Genomic DNA, 21,303 nt, shown 5'->3' on the forward strand with positions numbered 1-21,303 from the left:
CTACTGATAATGCTGATAAAAAAATTAAATTACCAGAGTCTTCAAATAACATGTTTCTTAACAAAGCCTTTGATTAATAACAATTTGTTTCACAGAAAAAACATTTCAAGTTAGTAAGCCATTGCATAGTTTATTAGTCATTGTCAATCCGACAAAAGCCCCACAGAGTAAGTTTGGTTCCATGATCGATTTTAATAATGAATATATGTGTAACAGTAGCAAACAGTATCACTACAATCTGACAAATTAATGAGATGTATTAAATACGTCTTACAAACTAAAGTCTGCCATAATATGAGATAAAGGATGAATAGAAATGAAAAATTTCAAGAGCATGCACATTATAATAGCTGACAGCTGTTCAGTGGGTAGATAGGGACATAAGTTGAGTTTTTAATCATTTCAATTAAATGACATCATTTTAGTTATTTTAAACTGTGCATACAAATTTAGACAATTTGGCTAACATTGCAACCTAAGACTGGTGCCATATCCTATCCACACTTCAGCTACCACTGAATCATAATGCATGCTCTGCCAGTAGGATGTACTGTAGAGAGTCTGGAAGCATGTATTCATATTATGCTCAGGTATACATCATTGAAGACACATATTTTGCTTCCAAAACTTCATTTCTTCTTCAAATGAGTTACCTAATCATAACTGGAAAATAGGTTAGAGGTAGAGTAGTTAAATCTTCTTACCCAGGAGAAGGCCCAGCTCTGGTCCAACAAAGTATCTGAGGAGTCTTCAAATCTTGAGATATATATATATATATATATATATATATATATATATATATATATATATATATATATATATATACAGGCTAGGGAACTGAACTGGGAAAATCCTACTAGAATCCATAGATCTCTGAGTGAGTCCTGTTGTTGCTTTCAACTCACAATATGCATTTTTTTCAACCACTCACTACATGTGTCCCACATGCCTGTCATTCAGACATGCAGAAGCGGGTTATCCATATCCTGCAGAGTCCTTTGGGATGCTCGATACGAAAAGTTTACACATCAATGGCATCATTGTTACCAACTGCCAGCTTGGCTTTCATGCTGCCTTTTATGAGCCAGCAGCTGAGATGCTATAGCACAATAGCTGCTTCTCTTCAAGATACTTCTTCCAGCACAACCCTAGTAGTTTTTCAAGGAAGCTGGTGATATTTTGCTGTACCTTCTTATGTGCTGAATTAAATGGAATATGCTCAGTGTGGTTGAGAATTCAGAAATGCTATGACATTTGGTGGCAAATCAACAATGTCACCATTCCTTACTAGGTCAGCAAGCTTGCAGAGGCAATAGGCAAAAGGCAAGCAATGAAACACTTATTGCCCTATTAGGTTTATCTTCGACATCAAAGACACTGCAGGCCATGATGACTGACCTAATCTATGACCAAAACATCACTGATGATGTGATGCTGGAGGAGCAATATAATTCTAAGCATTTCTTATGCTTCAGGCAGCAAAAGAACAAAAGCATGCTGTAGATTGCTCAACACTATGCTTATACACCAAAGGATTTGCTTCTGTATTTTTTTAAACATAGCTTTTATAATCTGAGTCATATCACTAAGATGTTTGCAGTGTGGTAGTTTATAGTGATGTCTTAGCACTGGGGCATCATGTTGCAGACATGGGGCATCATGTCACAAGCATGTGGCATCATGTCCTGTCCAGTCACATTATGCCAACTAGTCCTGGCACTAACCACATAATGCTGAGCACCAAATGAGGTAGCTGTTAGTACCATTTTTATAAGTCTTTGGTATGACTTGGCCTGGGTTTGAACCCATGACCTCCCACATCCAAGGTGAATGCTCCAACACTTAGGCCACTGAAGTTGGAAGTACCAAAGGTAATTAGTGACAACACAATATATGGTGGTTCTCTTTTGTAGGAATGACACCCAAGACCTGCAAAACGGCACACCTCAATGTATAAACCCACCATAGATCTAGCCAGCACAAGCACAGTACAGTTCTGGCCTAGCCCTGATAAGATGCAGTTGTACCAAAATGTTAAGTGTGGAAGACATAATACAAATAATGGAGGAGTATCTAACTAGGAAGAGCAAGCCACTAGATATGCTACATAAATGCTAACCTGTAGAAAATGTTATTGCCTAAGAGTTCGAAAACATATTTTTTGTGTTTAAAAATAATTTTAATGATGCAATAATTACCTGTCACTACTGCCTTGTTTACCTTTTCCTGTACAGAATTATCCACATCCAAATTAGAAAATTCCATCCTCCCATCAGATAGAAAGTTGCAAAATAATAATAATAATAATGAGGACTTTATACAGCGCCTAATCTTTAGAAGCTCTAAGCACTTTACAACATTAGACAACACCTATAACATAAAAAACATATATAATGATATTATTACAGAAAACAAACCCCATGAAATTAGAAAACATAAAAACATGCTGTAAATATTTAAGGTAGGGAACATTATTAGGTCTTTAAGTTTGTTCTTGCAGTCAAAATAAATGTCTAGAACTAGAAAGAACACAAACCCAGTCTGTCCTCCACATCATAGATGTGTATTCACAAATAAGTGTTCAGAGACAAACAGACGAAGGATTACAAAAAGAGACAGACCATACCATGAGCTCAAATGGCCAGGTGAGATGAACATCAATTATTTTCATCATGTGATAAATATTACACAACCTTACATTTGTACTTATTTCAAACTGCACTTATAAAAACCTTTAATTGCTTTCAATCTGATGCATTTTCTTTAAATCATCACTCATGTAAGATATATATATCTGAATCAATAGAAAATCAAATAAAGAATTCCAAGCATCCTTGTGTCTTATGTACACCACCTGTGGATGACTTAACAATCATAATTTGTCAAATGAGCACAAGAATTTGGGTTTTAATATATAGATTGCACCCATGATGTTTTGTGACTGCACATATAGCAGTTTTTTAGATATAATGGTATACACCTCACACAAAATGTTCTTGTAATTGATAAAACTGATACCATGTCAACACAAACGGTAATCCTGTTATTTTACATGTGCTTTGTAAGCAAGATTAAAACATTACCATTTTGGAGTAAATGTTTGACATAATACCATACTTATTTCACATCATTTATGCACTTGAAGTTGTGTTGTTTTTTATGAGTATTAATCAGCTATAATTGTAACTTCTTTAAATACATGTAAAGTTTTTTTGATAAATTTTGTTTGCAAGTTTACCAGCAAATTAATCTTTTCTCAAAATTTACCTGGAGGGCTTTCAAAGGTAACCAAAGCTTTCTGGTCATCATCCTCAGCATACAAGATCTCTGTTGGTGACACACCACCCCTTGCTTCTAAAAAGTTGATTAAACAATCTTCTGTGATCTTCTCATTTAGTCCAGTAATTAGTAATTTATCTGCGTACATGGGAACTGGTTTACAAGGTTTAACATCCAAGTTCATTCCAGTCAGTTTCTCACTTCTTTTTGAGACTGCATTAGTAGCTTTAAAAAAAAAGTTAAATTGAAGAAAAATTAAGTTTTAACAGAACCAAGAAGTATTAAATTGTATTTTACTCAATAAGTATGCTCATCTAAGTTTCAAAGAGAAGGAAACAGGTAAACATTCTCAATAATTTCTGGCAAACCCACATTTTATTTATGGCTCTGTATTTAACAACTTCACAAAGGTTTGATTTCATGGATCTGTCAATTCTTTTGCATCTTGTATGCTAACAAGATTTATCAGCGAGAAATCCAAGCATGTCTAACACTGATGATAACCTTCATGCAACAAAAGTAATTTGTGCAAGAAAAACAAGAGTTCCTCAATAGGACTGATGCTCTGCTGACAGAAAAGGATTTGTACAAATTCATGTGAAGTCTATTTCTTACTCTTTGTATTCTTTAGCCACTGAGTATTGAACACGTCTTGGTAACCAAAATATTTTCTTACTAATTTAAATTAACATGTTCACAAGATAAGTGCAATTTAGAAATCTTGTCATGGCCTTTGCCACTGATGCATGTATCATGGATGGAATATCTCTAAACTCATTGCTGATACTATCAAGATGTATCAACATGTCAGATCAGCACCATTTTCATTTAGGACCATCTATACATTTTTTTTTAGTGAAATCCTCATACTGAGAATACCCTCCATTCAGGAAGAATAGCAATAAAAATGTTCATCATGGCTGTCCTGGCAGTCATATTAGACTTCAGATCAGCACCATTTTTATTTAGAACCAACTAGACATCATAAAAAGTCTTTTGATGCAAACGATATGTTGATATTACCATCCATTCAGGTGAAGTAGCGATAACACTTTTTTTAAGATGGCTACCTTGGTGGCCATATTGGACATCAGATTGGCACCAATTTCATTAAGGACCTACTAGATATCTTCAATAATGATATGACTATCCATTCTGGAGGAGTAACGATAACAAGATTTTCAAGATGACTGCTTTGGCAGCCTTCCTGGACATTAATCAGGGCCAACTAGGCATCATAGGAAGTCCTTTAGAAAAACCGCTTTTTGATATGATCATCCATTCAGGAGGAGCAGCAATAACATTTTCAAGATTGCCACCACTGAATGTCAGATAGCCACCACTGGATGTCAGACAGCCACCATTGGATGTCAGATCAGCACCATTTTCATTTTGGACCAGCCAGATATTGTATGAAGTGTTTTAATGGAAACCCCATGTTGATATTATTATCCATTCAGGAAAAGTAGTGAAAACAAGATTTTCAAGATGGCCACTGTGGAACCATATTAGATGTGTGAGCAGCACCATTTTTATCTACAACCAACTAGACCACAGGATGAATTGTGTGAAGTTTAAAGGCAATCCTCAAAGTAGTTTAGGAGGAGTAGCCATAAAAATCGTACTAACATATGGAAAGTCGGACAACAGATGAAGGACAACAAACAATTCCATAAGCTCTTCTGGTCTTTAATCAGTAGAGCTAATAAAATTAAAACACAAATTTTACTTTACAAAACTTTAATTGATATTTATTTCTTAGGGTGATACTACCAGCAGACATGACCATCATTTTTATTGTCTGAAAGTTTTTAGTATATTACTATTTATAATGTTCTGCAAGTTATTTTATTTATCAAGAAAATTAACAAAATATATTACCTCTTATTAAAAGTTGCAAATTTTATGATGTTGATTAATTTTTATGGATTCATTTCAATTTTGATCATGATCTTAGTGATTCTCTGCAAACAGAATTCTATTTTTCACACTTTTATAAGAAAAAACTGGTAGACATGCCTGCCTCCATGTTATATGCAAGTCCACAAAGTTATCAAAGTGCACTATAGCATGGGAACAGTGTATCTGGCTCAAGGGTTAAGTAAAATGGCTGTATGAATCAACTTTCTTAGAACATTCTAAATTAGTATCTCTCTACAATCATTTCCTCTATTTTCTTACCATTCTCATCTATGCTGGATTATAAGTAAAGTCACTTCACTAAACTTAAGTCCAATGTAGGCCATGATAATACCAAATGTTTGGAACTGGATGAGTAACAGTTTTAACCTGATAATCACTTTTTTAAAGAAATAATGAGAAGATTTTCTAAGATGTAATCCAAACATCCATATATGTCTTATGGAAATACATTGCCCTCCTGTACCCTAGAAAAAGTAAATTTGAACTTAAAGTAAAGATGGAAATTAAAAACAAACAAGGAAGCAATTACACACACACACATACACGTGTGTGCTATGCCTACCAATCAACATTTCTTTTTTTATGATCTCCATCAGTATCAAGGTTTAAAATATTTGTGCTTCCTGATTTGTTTCTTTTTCTTTCTTTTCTTTTCAAAATTGTTATGTTTGCACTAAATTTTCTACATGACAAGTGATGATCAGCTTATTCTAATCTGATCATTCAACATATATCTGACCAAGAAATATTATTTACTGGAGTTATAATTTGTTTTGCCAACCAAAATAAATGCTGCTGGTTGAATTCTTGATCAAACTCATTAAAAGCATTTCAGCTGTTTGCATAGGATAGAGTAATGGAATTGTCTGAAGAGGCCACCAGTTTTCCATGGAGTCTTTACATTTCTTGTTCAAGCCTAACCTTGACATTTGGAACTTATCTGAAGAAGGCAATGATGTGAATATTGATCTTACAGACAGATTCAGGTTTCTGTAATTTTCCTTTCTGTTCAACACTAGTGGTTTTGCTGATGCATGGATGGAAGAGCTGCAACTGTATCTCAGAGTTGTCTAACTTGTGTTCTCGCCCAACAACTGAGTCAAGGACTGAAGTAGAAAAAAATGTTAATGATAAATGAAATGAGACTTCATGCTCTTGTTATTTATACAATCTGAATATGTAAAAGTGGTAAATGCTGTGTTAAAGAATATTATAACATCTAACTCAATATCCACTGCTTATGTGGTAACCTGTCATACTTAATGGCCACCCTAGTCTCCATGTTCCCAATAAAGTGGAAAAGATAACCTTGTATGTATACTTGGTGCAACAGCTGAGTGTTCTTATTAGTACAGATTTTTAGACTAATATGGCACACACCATTGGTTTACTTTCCACAATGCATATACTTAAGAAACATTGGACAAAAAAGATGAAAATATGGTTTGAATAATGCCAAAATAATAGAAAAATTATTGAGCTATGTATGCAAATATAAATAATGGAAAACAGGGGAGTAATATTATCTGAAAGAAATTTACAGCAACCTTAAAATAACATAATGAATGCAAGGTTTCAGACACATTAAAATTTGGAAAGGTTATTTTCAAAAACTAACTTCTGTTATGATTCAAGTTATGGGTCATCTTGAAAACTTCCTAACACCAACACCACCATTACTACCAGCTTGCCAACTGCCATACTGTGTCAACCTTATTATGCTATTTTTTAAAGAAAAAATGACTTTCTAAAAGGTACTTGAAGGGCAAAATCTATTAATGAATAGGTGGAATTATAAATTAGAGTGAAGTAAATTGTTTGAGAAATCAGCAGAAATATTTAATTTTGCCTTCTTTCTTCTTATTTCTATGTGAAATATTTCTTTGGACAATGACAGACATTTAGCATCACCACAATGTTGTACCCATATTAACAATAACTTCTTTAAATATTTACAATTTATGCATTACTTCAATAAAAATGTCAAAATTCACCTGAAATTATGTTTAATGCTGTGACAATTTACATAACTAACTAATCAAAAAGTGGTACCAGTAATACATTGAAAATATCACCCAGTTATGATTCACTGCTCACATGGCATCAGTGCATGTAAATTTACATTTTTTTAAGTCTGCACTAAACCTAATGCCAATAAAACATGATCAAAAAATCACACCACTAATTCTGTGAAAATATTTTGGAAAAAAAAAGAAATGCAGTTCCAGTTTGCTTTTATGTAAGTGACATTAAGTATGTACATGTTTACCTTGCTGTGGTAATCAGTATATATTTCTGAGTAAGGGGCCATTACTCATAGAAATACTCCATGAATGATGGCTACAAATTCAGTATATGATAAAGAATACATACAATGATGAATTCATGAGTAAGTTTTAAAGCTGATTAACTATTTTAGCATTGTTTCTATTGATCCATCCATCTACCTATCAATATTAACATAAAAATTGAAAAGAGCACAAATATGTAAAAGCAATTTCCCAACATTTCATGCCAAAAGCTCTTTGTCTGGAGCAGAAAGAATTTACACCCACAAAAAAATAATTAAAAACAAAAGCCAAGAGACATTCTTGACTCCTACATGTTTCAATGTCAGATAAATATAAAAAAGAAAAAGAACTAAAGAAGACAAAAATGTATAAATGGTCTTAAAATGGAGTAAACTACATGTCTATTTATATCTATTTTATGCTACCATCATGTCATCAGCCTCTGTGTGTGTGTGTGTGTGTGCGTGTGAGACCACTTATTAATTTATAGCCACAGAACCAATCTACTGGTGAGAGAATTTAAACAGAGACTACATTACTAAATATTTTGAGATGCACCCACTGGCTTGTATGTGGATTTAATTTTTACATTATACATTTCATAAACTTGAAAGAAAATATTTACTTTTATTTTGATAGCATGTATTTATTGGTGCAATGTTATTAGGCGCAGACCAAGTAGTCCCTTGTTTTGCAGCACAAGGTGCAAGAAAATGCTGTGAAACACCTGTTTTCAAGGCTGAAAAAATTCTCAAGCTCTAATTAATGGAAGCACGTGTGGTGTGTATGCCAATCTAACAAAGAATTTAATTTTATTTTTTATATATATTAACATTAAGTTTATGGGAAATGAATCAGATGTCCAATCACTGTATGTGCATGTGTGTGTGTATTCATGAGAAAAAGAGAAAGTGGGAGAGGGAACAGAGGAAAGACTGGATTAAGAATTTACTGGTATGGATTAATACTAAGGAGTAAAGAGGTTATGTATCACCACCGACGAAATTCCCTCTTTGCTGCCCAAGCCAATTTCTGGGTTTAAAAGACTTATTTGACTTGGATTGCTTTCAAATAGAAATATGTATTACTGCCTGACAAATCCAACATTCATAACCAATGGGAGATGTTGAAAGAACCAGATTGCCAAAATCAACACTGGAATGGATAGTACTGAAATAACATTTGGTATTAAGATGAAAAATACACAATTAAAAATGGACTGATGATGACCTAGTATGATCTTTATTCAGCATTGTAGTTTATGTTATGGTACTTAATTAATGAAGATGTGATGTTTATGTGAGTACATGTCAAATAGGTCTTTAATATACTTAAATATATTCACTGAGCAGTTATGTGTTTTTATACAGATTACGCCAGTTTACTGAATTGTTAACATTAATGAAAAGAGACCTCTATAGCATGACTAACAAAGTAAATAAAATTGTAATTGACATCAGCCCCAAAGTGTGATTTGGAATATTGAGATATGATAAAAAGGCTAATAAAGAAAAATCTACTAATAATATTTTTTAAACACTAAGCCTGATTTTCTCAGAGTAAGAACTGTAAACTGTATAGATTTATTATAGGTGTTACATCAAAGATATCAAGTCTTTAAATATATATTTCATATGGATCAGAAAATAAAGCATTCACAATGGTGTATAATAATTTACTGATATTGTAAATGAACACAAAGTTGATCACTGTTGTGTGATGTGTGGCAATCTTGCCAATTACATCTCAAATAAAGCGAAGGCAAGCCACACATTCATTTGACTTGGGCTAAATCATGACCAAAAAGAAAAAAGGAGATGAGGGTGCTCAGACTGCACAGACTAGAATACCTTTTATTAAGTACAGCCTTAACATATATCATATGTGGAGAGAAATGTTATAATGAACTTGGCTTTTTAAGGCAATTGCATCTGAAATGCAGTTCTTAATCCCAGGAGTAATGGAACAATTGTACTTTTACAGTGGCAGCAAGTTTAAATATAGTCTGAATGGCAGCTGTGACCAAAAGTTTTGTTATCTTGAAAATTCTTGTTAGTGGATTGAACCCTTCTGTTCAACTCTCCCCAAACATTGAGGTTAATTTCTGGGGGTCCCATTTTGTTACATTTTGGGGGAATTTGTATTTGCCAACAATTTTATCAGTTATAAACTGTGATGTTGCTGCAGCAACAGTCAGCTGTGCCAGAGATTTTGAAATTTCATCCTGTACTTGGGAACCTTTACATTTAGGCATCTGCCGTGCATCATCTATCCAATTTTGATCAATGTCACCTGTAGAATCAACTGCATTTTCATCACACTCAGTATCAAACAGGACTTCAATCAGATTTTTGGCCAGTGATACATATGAAACAACTCTAACTGCAGGATTTTGGTAGGAAGTTCTCAGGGACTGCAATACCAAATTTCATTATCTCTGTGACAGCATTACCACCACAACTGTCAGGTGCAACATTTTCTGGGGTTAATTTATTCAAGTCAACTAAATTCTGCCCTGTCAACCTTTTTTTGGTCACTACCCACATCTTGCTAATGGATGGGCCATTCACAACATAATTATTGGAAGAATTATCTCCCTTTATGCTTGTTTTTTGCTGGTTTGACAACAATTAATGCTGTCTTAGATGTGTGTTTTTCCTTTCCAGGCATAAATGGTTTCATTCCCTTTCGAAATTTCAATTATCTTTTTTCTTTCCAAGTTATGGATATTTCCACATTAGCTCCATATCATCAATATCAAACTGACATTTCCAACAAAGATGTTGCCAATGACAGGAGATAGTCTATGTCATCAGCCATAAACCTGTGTTCAATCTGTAAATTTGACTTTCACATCTGCTTATTTTATATATATAAAATTTGGGGGCCTAACCTGTATGATAGTGCTATCTCTCTGTATTATAAAAATTCCGTTAGTATAATCAAGTATTCCCTTGTAGAATCCAGGAATAGCAGTTTGTGTGTGTAAGCAGGTATTACTTTAATTTTCAAGACCACTGAATAAAATACTAACCATTTTGTTCTTTCAGTGTCAGTCTATATACATATGATCTCATCTAGCACATAGTGAAAAGATGGCTCGTGCAGGATGAACAGCTGATTTTATATTACTGTGTCAGGTGATTTTATTTCTCTGTAAAGAGCACCTCTCAAGCAAGTGCCTGGGTAAAAATGTTACTTCATACATGCCAAATGCTTAGGAAAAATAATGAGATGCACATTATTATTATATGATGTAAAACACAATGTAAAGAGCATATGACAAAAAATAATTTGTAACGTTTCATCTACATACATGACATGTATACATTTATGTACATACACATGAACATATATATGTACGCATATAGTAACACACACACACACACAATATATAACACATGCTATTTACTGTGGCATGAAATTGTACTATTATGTTGATAATTTAACTGCCTCAATTGAAAGTATTATAAAGATATGGTTGAAAAGATACCACTGGTGTGTGAAGTATTAACTAACTGTATGGGATAAACAATCATGTTAACACATTAACCCCTGGCGACGAGAATACTCGTCATACTTTTCCTCCCTGATCTCCCGCATGCCTCACTAACGTGGCTGAGTTTACATAGCTTCTATCCCGAGTGCCAAGTTTGCGAGGCAGTATTTGTCTAGGCCTGTATCCCGCACGACGAGATAAATTGGCGCAAACCATTGGTTGATTTGAAGCTATTTTCTAATTATACAAGCAGTTTAACCAATAAAATTGTAGCTTACATAGATAGAGTGAACATTGCTGAACAGAGGGAAAAAAATTTGACTTCGATGGCAGCCGAAATAGAGAAAATATATACATCTGAAAATGATGCAAATTGACGAGAATCAGCCACTGGGAGCAGACTTTTACTTGACAGATTCTGACGGAGAATTTCTGGATTTTAATCAGACGAGATTGATAGTGACATCGAAAAAGCTACTGGAAATAACAGCAGTAGTGATGAGAATGAGAATGTTGAAGAAGAAGAAGAAACGAAAGTAGAGCTGATCAATGATTGTAAATGATAAAACACACATTGACAAGAGGTATACAAAGGACAAGCAACGGATTTAGACCCTGATGCAAATGAATTTAATTTTGTGGAGCTTTTTTTCTTTTGAATAATCGTTAAATAAATGTTCAGGAAATATATGTTGTTAACATGAGTGTTCATAGCTCAAGGTTTGTTAAGTGTTTTATTAGTCTTAAAATTTTCAGTGAGAGTTCTAAGGAAGAAAGGTAAGTAAAGAGCAAGTAAAATATGCCCATTTGTGTACAGTATTCACAGGATGTTCAGTTTACAAGAGACGACAAGTGGAGTTTCTGTGTACATAAAATATAATTATTTCAGGTGTTGATGGTGTTAATAATTCTGTGTGAATTCATAATGGATTTTATGGATTATTCACGGCAAGAGAAGCAAAGTGGCAAGTACATCATTTATTTTCACCATCATGCATTAGTTTTATTTCTGCATGTAGCATGAAATTTATACCATTATGTATGTAAGTTTATTGAGAACTGCTGTGCCAAATTTCAGCTTAATTAAATGAATACAAATAAAATAATAACAATTTTACTGTAAGTAGCCCCCTCTATACAAATCTGCAAGCCATGTGCCTTCAGCAAGTCTCAGGGATACAGGCACTGGAAAGGCTAACACTGCTCTAGGTGATCTCTGCAAGTATGCTGCAGGGGACTGCCTAGCTGTTTGGCTCAGGGGTTAATGTGTTAAGATGACCACTGGTGTGAGCAGTATTAACTAACTGTATGGGATAACAATCATGTTAAGATGACCACTGGTGTTTGCAATATTAATTAATCATGTTAACATGACTATGCAGTCATGGAAACCAGTACACATACAAATTTAATTCACTATCTTATCATGCCACACAGGAAACCAAGGCATTAAAGTATGACATTCTAACTTTAAGTTGACAATAGGGAATAATGAGTTAATTTATGGTGATGAATTCAAGTATAGATCTTTCAAAACAAAATATATTACAACTTTAAATATCAGACAACTAGTTTGTACATATATATTATGAAAAATTCTATTGATTTATCTTCTTTATTATATCCAATGACTAAATTCATTAAAAAGAAAAAAACAGAATGTATACACACCATGGAAATCATCAAAATAAATGAGACATGTTCCTGCCTCTTTATTCATTTCCACTTTTTCCACAGGACCTCCCCCACTACGCCTAGAATTTTCAAAATACAACTGCACTGTGTCTTCAGAAGTCTTGGTAGCAAGGTTGGTTACAAGGACACATCTTGATATTGGTACCTGTGAAATTACAAGTGCAGCTCCTTCCAGTTTCTTCTTTTGGCATGCATCCTGGAGTTTCTTGAAGTCTACATTATTGAAAAACAGAAAACAATTATTCATCAATAACACAAACCTAATCATAATACCTTAAGAGAGTACAATCACTGCCTCACAGATCCAGTCTTTCCAAGTCAATTTTTAGCTTGAAAAGAAGCTAAAAGCTATCTGTCCATTTTAGGGGGTGAAATGATACACCTGTGCTGTGTATCAATACGATTCATGATACACAGCCTGTGATATGAGACATATCAATACACATATGAACTTGATGGTCTTTCCATCTTTGGAAGGTAGATAGTGCCCCTTTATCTATGTTGACATACTAATTGTATTTCCAGTATGCAGATTACAGATATACTTAGGATATATTTATATGTAGTTCTCATCAATGACAAGAAAACGAAAATACTTTCAAACAGACTAACTGTTGGTTGTCAGTTTTATTCAACATTTTAGGCTAATAAATGGTGGCTCTATTTAACTCACTATAGCCACCAGGTCATTGTTTTTCATGGCATGAATGCTCTGAACACATCTCATTACCAGTTTCATGTCTCACTTAAACATGGAAGACATTACAATGTTATCTTCAAATCAAGAAATAAAGCAATTTCCTCGTAAAAAGAAAATCTCATCTAGAATAAAGCTGGGCATGGGAATGAGCATGAATACCAACAAAATCTATCACAGTGTACTTCCTTCAGATTTTAGAGACTGCTGTGGCCACAGGTACTTGTATTTGTTGGTGAAGAAGGAAAACTACTGACAACACCCTGTCCTATTCTATACGTTTTAAAATTTTTTACACAAGGTGATAAACTTGAGCAGTTTCAAATCTGCATCCTTGCTGATTCTGTGCTAATTTTATTTATTCCATCAGCACCTTCATTCACTGGTTAAATAACTGCAGAAAAGAGAAATTCCAAATTTGTTCCCCATGTACAATTTAAGGAGAGATACTGTCAGGATTGTATCTTAAGGGGCACTTCAATGGTTGTCAGTGAAAGAAGAAGGAGTAGAAAAGAAGGGGGAGGAGGAAATGGTCATAGTTGAATATATACCTAACACTTCATTATCTGTCTCTCTTTATTCCTGCTACAGGTTTTTTTAGGGCTCTACTTAAATCAAAATTTTTAAAAGATGTTACCTCTAGCTGATGTATAAGTATTAATCTGTTAATTATTTCTGAGTATACTCTGTTCCTTATCTGTGTATGAATATTTTTCTGTGCTTCCTTCTTAAGGGGCATATGCTTTGCTAACTATGTCAACTTGAAGATTATATTTTGGATACATCTGCTACAAAATAGTTTTTCACTAACATAACTTACTGTTTTGAATCAATAGGTTATTGACTACCATGCCAGATTTCTTATCTGTTCCATACCGCTGTATTAGGGATTTTAGTCCATGGATGCTATAGTCTGTTTGTCCAGACTGAGGTATTTGAATAAATATCTTTACTTCTTAATTTCATTTTTTTCATCCATATCTTCTCTAAAAAAGTCTTTATTATTTATTATTTATTCAGTTTATCTTAACCCTGATATGGATTTATGGTTCTGTAGCACATGATTGACAGGGCTAAATGTATTGATAAAAAAATGAAAATTGCATTCTACTTTTAAATCGACCATCATGCCATCCATCTTTTGTCCATCCATCATATACATCTGACTTGTTACATAATTTAACACCATTTTCGGACTCAAAATCACCCACTGGTATCTCCATTAATGATTTCCCAGCTCCAATAATCCAATTTACTTCATAACTTTAAAAATTGTTGTAATCATCACTATCACCAGCCAGAATTTGCAGAACAATAATATAATGAGCCACGCCAGGAATCAGACATTTTGGGTTATCTAGGTAACCCATATTTTAAACATGCATTTGCAAAACATACTTCATGGTAGGTTCAAACTATGCCATAGTGCTAATTCCAGGGCACAATGTGCAAATCAAATTTAGTTTAATAAACATTCCCCAAAAACAGACGACACAATAAGAACAGTTAAACAAAAATTGTATACTTTGCCAAGCACATTTTCATATGCGAGAATTTCAACTAATTTGTGAGAATTCTCATTCATCACTGTTCTAAAAGAGTTTTAATTTGTACAAATTTTACATGATTTATGCAACTGCAACCCTGACAGCATCTCCATTTAAGTGCTACATAGCAATGGTTTTGTGTGAAGTTTCTCTGTTGCTTTGCTAGTAGTTTTTGTCTGTCATGCTGGGAATAAGCCACACTAGTTCCTGCTTGGTAGTTATTATTTACTCTGGACTGGAACAAGCAATAACCACCAATGAAATTTCAGTCTAACATATTTCACTGTGTGACTCACCAGTAGCTTAGCTTTCCAATTGACCAAATTAGACAAGACAAAATTCAACATAAAACTTTCACATAAAAGTAGTTATTAAATGTCGACTAAAGTACTTCATTATACATTTGGAATGTATCCTATATGCTGAACATGCTGCTGGGGTAAGATAATTTATGGAATGGGGGGGGGGGGGCTCACACCACAATAACACACTAACGTGGAAAAATAAATACCTACAAATCACCACCACACCTCAGCAGGTGCATCTCTGGCAATTCCACATGGAGGGGGCTGGTTAACATTACTTATGGACATTAAAACAGCCAATGCATGAAGACCACCATAAGAAAGACTGAGACCTCAAGAGTGATTTACAACTGGATACCATTTGAAGGATAACAACTGAAGAATCTATCATGTTTATATATTTATACAATAAAACAAGTTTCCATACATTCTTGTATATTCAGTATATGTGTGTGCAGTAAAGGCTGATCAATTTATACTGCAAGACTACTATTTGTATAATATTGCCAATGGCAAAAATTCAGGTTCATTTCCAAGTTTAGACACTGTAACCCAAGAATTTAATATCATGATCAATGGAAAATGTTATGTCATGATCAGTGGAAAGTAGATCACCCATACTTCAGGAATTTTCTGTTTTCACTTGATTCAAATGATCTTTAAATGCTTATAATTTTTCTTTGCTAAATTTTCTTTATACCTGCAAATGTGCATTCTTTACTCAAAATCTTACCAGGGGGACTTTCGAAGGTCACCAAGGCTTTCTGTTTATCACCATCCTCAGCATACAAGATCTCTGTTGGTGACACACCACCCCTTGCTTCTAAAAAGTTGGTTAAACAATCCTCTGTAATCTTCTCATTGAGTCCACTTATTAATAATTTATCTTGGTACATGGGAACTGGTGGAGGAGGTACATAGAGTTTGACATCCAAGTCCATTCCACCAAATTTGTGACTTTTCTGCAAGACTGCATTGGTGACTTTGAAAAGAAAAATTATTTTGAAGAAAATTTAAATTTCTTAACTGAACCATAAAATATTAAATTGTATTCAACTCAATAAGTGTGCCTTTCTAAATTTAATTATTATGTAAAATAAATAGGCAAATAAATAAGTATGAATCACTTAAAACAAAACCTACATTTTATCAATGCTACAATGTCTCCATCTCATATGCTAATAAGATTTGTCCAAGTGAAATCCAGCCTCATCTGACACTTGGGGTAACAAGCATACATCAAAAGTAATTTGTGTAAATAAAAGAATAATCATTTTAGCTCAAGATTATGACATGTCCAGTTATAATATTAGCAATGGGGCAGTTATGAATTTTCCTAGATTCTTGATAAGTCCACTGCAGTTTGGTGGGTCCTTTGTCTGATAGGTTCAAATGTTGGTCCCCTCCCCAAATGGAAAACAGAATTGATTTCTAGCACAAGAATAAGTAACTGATCTAAAGAAAATGACATTTCATCATAAATAAAATCTGAATTACACTTTCACAAACCTACCAAATGAATGCAGATATGGATAAGCAAATAAAATCTCATTAAAAATGGTCTGACATACCAGCCTCACTTTCAAATGTAATCAGAGCTACTTCATCCTTCCATTCTATGTTACTGATCGGACCTCCACCTGACCGCTTCTTGTTCTCAAAGTACATTTCTAAAGCATCTGCTGAAGTATCTTCAGAAAAGCCTCTAACTTCGACTGTTGTCTTTGGGAGGTCATTGTGCTTCTCTTCATCCTCAACCACTTTTTCAGATTCATCAACCTCTTTGTAAACTTCGATTTTCAGCTGCTTTCCTTGAATGGCTAAAGGCAGTTTCTGCAGCACCCTATCTATAACTAAAACATTTTTGTAAAAATTCATGTCAGCAAAAAAGAGGAAAAACTGTATAACATAAGGAAATTCAAAAACTGAATAAACTCAAATAACCAAAAATACAGGTACAAGCATTCTGCACTTTCTAGTTGTTCCATCCAACCAGTCTTACTTTAGGGAGTGAAATTGTTTGAATCACACCTAAATTAATGAATCCTCCTTAAAAATGAGCAAGCCTGCAAAAAGTACGCACAGTTGATTTGCGATGAGCTTAACAAGACATCTAAGTTTAATTAAATGCTTACCGAGATGCTTTAATCTATCATCTACATGTTAAAAGCATTTTACCCCCTTTATCTGCCCAGGTTATGCAACGGAAGACATACATTTTTGGAACAGTACAGCTCATGTGATTTTTCATTTCTCACATTGCAGTGGGAGTAGAGAGAGCATGGAGAGTATTAAGAAAAAGTTCCACTATCTTCCCTCACATTCTTATGGAGTTGCTGCTTTCCATGGAGAAAAGTTCTGCAAACCAAACTTTCTCGCAGAGTTGTATTAGACCACCAACGCTGAGTGGACATACGAACATAATTTACTATTTATGACCCTAGCAAACAAGCATTAAGAATGAGTTTCAAAGAGACCATCATGGGGCACCATGTTATCTACATTGCTACCATTATAAATTAACAGACAGATTTTTATTTTTATTATTCTTCCAAATCAATTTTTTTATATAACATCAACCCCATCAGCTAAATGCCAAAAACAAAATATAATCATATCATCAAATTATTTTGCAACAGAGAAAGACAGAGGTGATGTGCTCATGACTGCAAAAGACTCATAAATACATACTCATATTTTTCAAGATACATGCATTTTCTCCCTCCACCTCCAAAATAACTATATAAACAATGTTGTATATTCGACAAGGAAGTTTCATATGCATTTATTAAAAAAAAGTCATCACATTGGTAAAACATGGTTCTTTTCACAAGCATGTCTCTAACAAACATATCAATATTCAAGTCTCACTGACAATTGAAGATGTTCTTTGCTACATGTATACTAATATATCTCCATGGTTATCTTTCTTTGACAAAAATAAACTGTAGCTTCAATTCACAATATGTGACAGAGACAGAAGGTGAGTAGACTGTGAGCTGTTATTGAATAATGTGCTGAAGGACACTGATTTGCATCTAACAGTAAATGTGATTAATTTCAATCAACAAAGATTAGGAAAAGCCGTCAAATTAAAGAGCAAGAATAACAGAGAAGGACAGAGCATATAGCAAGCAAAATCTGGAGCTAAAGGATTGGACATGTGTTGTCTCAACATCACAAAAATAGAATATCAATAACCTTTATATTCTATTTATCAGATAAAAGTCAACTAAACATACAATTTACATAATACTCAAATTTCTGAGACAGAGAAAGGGAGAGAAAGAGAGAGACCTGTACACAGAATTGCTGAAGACAGACAACTATATGATTGCCCTTATTTTCACATATTTAATAAAAGGTACATAAAACAATCTGAGATACTGGACTGGAATTTGTTTTATTTTGCTTGTACAATCAGATTGTTTCATGTGATATGTCACCTTATAAAGCTGAAATTGACATTTATTTGATTCTAATTCTTGTCAATATTTATAAGTGTTGACATTGGCTATTGCTTTAATTACTGTACAACTTCTACTGAAGTCCAGTCTCTCATTGGGACATACCAAATAATTTTCAAAGGGAAGAAGAGTTTAGAATTCTTTTTGAAGAGCTTAAAAACAATTGTCATCCTCCAGATTGTCATCCTCCGTTTTGTGGGAACAAAACCAAGCTTACTCAGTAGGTCAGTTTATCTGAAACATGTTTTTTTTATTATCCTGTAATAAAAGAAAAACCAAGAGTATCTCAAAGAGACTGATGCCCTACACTGGGCAAAATGAACTTCCAGGAATTGAAGATAAGGTCATCTCTTTCTTTTAACTGCAGAGTGTTCAAACCATCTCTGATATTCTTCAGTGATATGATTTCAAATTTGTAACTGTGGTGGACATAATGTATGTCACATTAGCACCATTTTCATTGACTAGGACCTTCCGGACACCATAATAAATTTATTGGTTATATCCCTCAAATGCCTTGTTGACAACTGTTCCAGCTTTCTTTTATCTGCTCCCAAATGCTTGACTCTGGTACATTACCCTTCAGTGCTTGCATATGATCACGTGACTTGGCATGTCATGTAAGAGTCAACATCGTAATACTCAAACAGCTGATTTCCGTTTTAAATGAGTTACCTTTCCCACAATTTCTGCAAATATTACATAACATACCTCCTGTCTTGGAGTTGTCACCTTTTATAATCTGACAAACAAGATTTCTGAAACTTTGCTGCACATTTTGGTTCCTTTTTTTGTCAGTAAATCTAACTTCGTATCTGACACTGCTGCAGAAATATTGTCCTCCACTTCATGACAAACTTCACTATTTTCTTCATTCTTCTGTTCACTCTCCACTTTCCTGCCACCACTGACCTGAAGTCCATCTTCCACATTTCCACCACCACTAACTTGACGTTGAAAATAATCAGCAATTGTACTTCCGAATATAGAAGATTTCACTTCAGGAAATGGACCAAAGTTTGTGTATGTGCATACAAAAGGAAAAGGTATCAATTACAGAACCCTTCTAGGACACATTTATTTTAGTTAAAAACAAACAGCAGGATTTCCAAGTATCCTTTTGTATTAGTGTATATCTACAGACTTTGGAGTAGAAGAGGTATGGTGATGAAAAAAATATCCTTACTTTTGATTTTATTGTTAGATTCTTAACTTGCTAAATTTATTGTAACAGAAATATGATTTTCATTCTACCATACAGAGTACATTTTTATATGTGCAACTGTGAACTAATTTGTGGGAGCAATTGAGCACCACCACTTTCAAATGTGCAAATTTGTAAAACTTTTGTACAAATTATTTAATCGTGTCCTGGGAGCATCTCTGTGTATGTTTTATCAGTACTGACACAATTTAGTTTAAATATAAAAAAATAAATGTGGGTGCTAGATCAGTCACAAGGTGGATGGATGGATAGACAGATGCACTGACAAGTAAAAACGATTTCTAAGTCTCATCACCTCAGTGGCTCATGATAATCAGTATATGGGATTTAGCAGATGTCTGTTATTCCTCAAAGTCACTGAAAAAAGAGCTGCTCATAAAATAGGAGTTTCATCGTTTTCATTCTAAAATTTTGAATTGGTTTTCTTAAATTTTTGACATTTTACTTTCGACTCATTTCCTACCTGAAGGATCTTCAAACTCAATGATTGCTGTTGTCGTATCAAAATCCAGATCTTTTACTTCTCCACCTCCAGACCTTTTTTCATTTTCAAATAGTAGCTGAAGAGCATCACAACTGACTCCTTGTGGTATATCAGACACTTTTAATTTTCTTGATGCTGTTGTCATTACTGAAATTATAGTCAAACTTGTGCATTATGACATCTCGGAGGAATACACAAAAGTTATCTTCATATAAAAATGGTCTTTTTACACAGGAAAGAGGCATGAAATTGTTTGTGGCTGCTGTAAACAATATGTAACCTCTCTATCATGGTTAAGTACCTAGAAACTAGCTTCCTGCCTCAATCAAGTGTGGGTGCATGTAAATAATAAATGCAGTGCATGAAGCAATACAATTTAAAGCACCCCTATTTCTGCTTCATTGAAGTTACTTCAAATTTGTATTTCTTTTGTTCAAAACAAATGAATAAGCACATTTGTTTGCCAAGGGACCTGGTTGGTTTCAATTTTTCAACATTCTATTTATAGATGGCTGTGATCTTATCTGTTGAAGTTGAAAATGTTCACTAAATTAAATATTTTATGTAGTGCAATTGTAAACACCCAACTATTTACACTATATGTCAGGGGTGCACAACCTTTTTCGGCCAAGGGCCAGATTGCATTTTCTATGACCACTCAAGGGCCGCGAACACCAATTTGTTTAATATAATTACTGTTCATGGGCCAGATTTCTGTGTTGTTTTAATTTGCCCTGAGGGCTGGACAGAACATGTTCGTGGGCAGAATCAAGCTGGTGGGCCGGGGGTTGTGCACCCTTGCTATACGTGAACTACGAGCCAAAGTTACTAATTGTGTGTGGATTAAGTTGGTAACTGACAGTGATGATAGTGGAATGGGATTATGTTACA

The 21,303-nt window shown here is 34.1% G+C and overlaps 1 protein-coding gene across 1 annotated transcript in view; it reads right to left on the minus strand.

Annotated features, from left to right (window-relative positions):
* The window catches only part of LOC149771452 (protein mono-ADP-ribosyltransferase PARP14-like), a gene marked incomplete at its 3' end in the record, with an annotated part of 155,359 nt that extends 134,761 nt beyond the window's left edge, over nt 1-20,598 (minus strand). Inside the window, exons 1-6 of the mRNA XM_089948430.1 lie at nt 20,392-20,598; nt 16,808-17,089; nt 15,970-16,218; nt 12,664-12,900; nt 6,177-6,308; nt 3,268-3,504 (exon numbers count right to left, since the gene is read on the minus strand). Coding sequence (XP_089804556.1) covers nt 3,268-3,504; nt 6,177-6,308; nt 12,664-12,900; nt 15,970-16,218; nt 16,808-17,089; nt 20,392-20,557 — 1,303 coding nt within the window. The remainder of the gene's footprint in view (nt 1-3,267; nt 3,505-6,176; nt 6,309-12,663; nt 12,901-15,969; nt 16,219-16,807; nt 17,090-20,391) is intronic.
* Nucleotides 20,599-21,303: the final 705 nt, after the last annotated feature.

This window comes from Sinohyriopsis cumingii, unplaced genomic scaffold (genome assembly GCF_028554795.1).
Source record: "Sinohyriopsis cumingii isolate HCF-2022 unplaced genomic scaffold, ASM2855479v2 utg001838l, whole genome shotgun sequence".
In the NCBI taxonomy this organism is placed as follows: domain Eukaryota; kingdom Metazoa; phylum Mollusca; class Bivalvia; order Unionida; family Unionidae; genus Sinohyriopsis; species Sinohyriopsis cumingii.